At 37.0% G+C, this 2,832-nt stretch overlaps 1 protein-coding gene across 3 annotated transcripts in view; it reads left to right on the top strand.

Annotated features, from left to right (window-relative positions):
* KIAA0586 (KIAA0586 ortholog) overlaps window positions 1-2,832 on the top strand; it is a 140,974-nt gene that overhangs the window by 84,943 nt on the left and 53,199 nt on the right. For all 3 annotated transcript variants that reach the window (XM_006864600.1, XM_006864601.1, XM_006864599.1), the window contains one exon: window positions 2,413-2,564. In XM_006864600.1, coding sequence (XP_006864662.1) covers window positions 2,413-2,564 — 152 coding nt within the window. The remainder of the gene's footprint in view (window positions 1-2,412; window positions 2,565-2,832) is intronic.

Genomic DNA, 2,832 nt, shown 5'->3' with positions numbered 1-2,832 from the left:
AAAGATTTACAGCCTCGGAAACCCTGTTCAGGGTCACCATGGGTCAGAACCGACTCGACGGCACTTAACAACAATAGCAACAATTCTTATTTAAATCTGCTTATATAAATTTAAAATCATGGATGATTTTAAATTGCAGTTTCTTCTCAGTATCGCCTCGCATTGTCTCCGGCCCCACACTTTCTCCTGTCTCGTGTTATGCCTATCCAGATAACCTATATTATGATTTTATGTAATCTATTCTTCATTGCCTTACATGTATAATCACACATACATAGTTTTTGCCAGTAAACTTTGTGGCAATTACTGTAGGTCAACTGGTATTACTTAAATTCAGCCTTTTTTGATGATTGCATAAAGCCATATGTGGTAGATTTCCAATAATTTGTTTGGTTATTTCTCCATTGATGAATATTTACTTTATTACCATTTTCTTACACGCTAAACAATGCTAGAGTAAATATCCACATGGATATATCCCACCGTATTAGTTGCATTTCATATTTATGGAATAGATTCCCAGGAGAAGTTACCTGAAATAAAGGACAAATATATTTTAAGTTTAAAAAAAATATTCCAAGTGTTTTAAAAGTATAAACTACTTCACATTTTTATCAACAACTAGAGCCCTTTTCCTTCATACCCTCCTGAAATAGTGGTTGTAACTCTTTTTCCTTTTGTTAGTTAAATTATAAAGCCATAGGGATTCTTTTCATGTATAAAGCTATATGCTTATATTGAAGAGCTTGTATAGCTTGTCATATGTTAGCCATTTGGATTTTCTCTTTTGTGAATTCCTATTTAGATCTTCTCTCATCTGTCAGGTTCTAAGTTTTTCCTTTAACTTTGAAAGAGTGATTCCTCTGTTTGTTTGTTTTTTAAGGTAACCCTGGTGTGGCGCTGTAGGATAAGCACTGAACTGCTAACAATAAAGTTGGTGATTCAAACCCACTGGCCACTCCTCAGAAACCCTATAAAGGACTGCTGAGTCGAAACTGACTCAACAGTACTTAATAACAGCAACACCTCTATACAGGAGTTCTGGTGTAGTGCTGTTGGATAAACAAGGTCAGCAGTTCAAACCCACCACACGTTCCTCAGAACCCATTGCTATGAGTCAGAACCACCAATTCCCTGGCACTTAACAACATGATCTATATTATCATTTGTTTATGTATGCTGAATCTCTTTGAGATATGTTTGGATGAGGAAAAAGGAAATTAATCATTGGAAGAAAATGTCTGTAGAGCAGAACTAATCAATACCAACATTTTCTAGCTAGGAAAGTGTCCTTTGCTTTAAAGAATGCATTTAGATAGAAATACAGGTATCTTCTGCATTTCAAAAGTTCACTTTACGCCCACATTCATACCTGTTTTTACTAACTGCTAGCAAAAAGAAATCAAAAGAGGGTTTTTACTCTTAAAAAAAAAGGCAACAGGTGAAGCTAGCATTTAGTGTTTGTTTTGCAGCGTATCATGAAAAAGGCAGTGCGGTAGCTGCAAGAGCAGGGTCACCAGTCTCTTTCTCCAGAACTACAGTCAGCTCTTAGCATCAGGCTGCCATAGCTTTGAGTTTTGTGTGTGAACATTTGTATGCCAGTGCTGTTTGAGGGTTTATGTGTTGTCATGGTTTGGTAGGCTATTTTATTTCATACTTTACTTTCTCTTGGGAATTGAGTGAAGGTTTATAGACAGAGATCATCAGCTTCACATTCACCAAGTCATACATTCTGTTTCATTTCAATGATTACAATCCCCTCCCTGCAACAACAGTTATCCTGCTTCCTCCCAGTGGTTTCCCATTTACATCTGATATTTCACAAATGAACAAAGCAAAACTATTTGTTGCACACATACAAAACAAATATGTACATTTATACATCCAAAGGGCACATTCTAGAAGCCAGCTTCCTGCCCATAGGCGCACAGCCGTATTTAATCCATGGACCTAGAACCCCCTGGGTAGGTTGTTTTGGGGGTCTGGGAACACTCAAAAAATGTTCCCATGTTCATTCATAGTAATGGCTTCTTCATTGTATGCCATTTTTGGCTTGCAAAGGTTTCCTAGGGTCACTCTACTTTCAGATAGCAGGGGACAGCTATAGAAAAGGTGAGCAGAAATATTAGAATTTGGTATGTGGGAGTGCTGGATTGAAGTGGACTGACCAACCTGAGAAATGCTTTGATAAGAACTGTTGTATTTAGATTTATTTGAACACAGGTACTTCTTGCATTCTGTATGTGCTTTGGTTTTAATTGCAGTTAAGGGTTGGTGTCAGGTGTTCTTTGTTGAAGTATGCTGCACCTTCTAATTTGGCAGGTGAGAAATACTGATAGTTCTAATCGTCAATTGCTCTTTTTCCTAAGATAAACAATTTATTTTCCCTTTTATTTACATATTTGCTAACAGGAAGTGTTTATGAAGATTTATGTGTCAGTCACGGTCCAATGAGCTTGGGAGAATTGGAGTTGCAGCCACGTTCTAACTTTGTTCCTCCCACAACACTTGCAACAGCACAAGAAAATGCTAATTTGCCAGTAGCAGCTGAAGATTTTTCTCAGGTACCAAATTAGTAGCACTTGTAAATATGTTACTTAAAAATCAAAATAGTAGAAATATTGCTTTAGCTTGGTACAGTATCAATAGCATTGTCTGTGGAGTAAAATAGCTTCAAATCATACTTTCTGTATTAACTAAAGACTGAATACAAACCATAGCTCAGCCAGGTTTTAACTGTGACATAGGATCGTAGAAGAATTGATGCCTTTGAGTTGTGGTGTTGGAGGAGAGTACTGAAAGTGCCATGGACTGCCAAAAGAACCAATAAAT

The sequence above is a fragment of the Chrysochloris asiatica genome, unplaced genomic scaffold (assembly GCF_000296735.1).
Source record: "Chrysochloris asiatica unplaced genomic scaffold, ChrAsi1.0 scaffold00067, whole genome shotgun sequence".
NCBI classification, from domain to species: domain Eukaryota; kingdom Metazoa; phylum Chordata; class Mammalia; order Afrosoricida; family Chrysochloridae; genus Chrysochloris; species Chrysochloris asiatica.
Note: the sequence above shows the minus strand (reverse complement) of the source record. Positions and strands in the feature narration are given on the sequence as shown.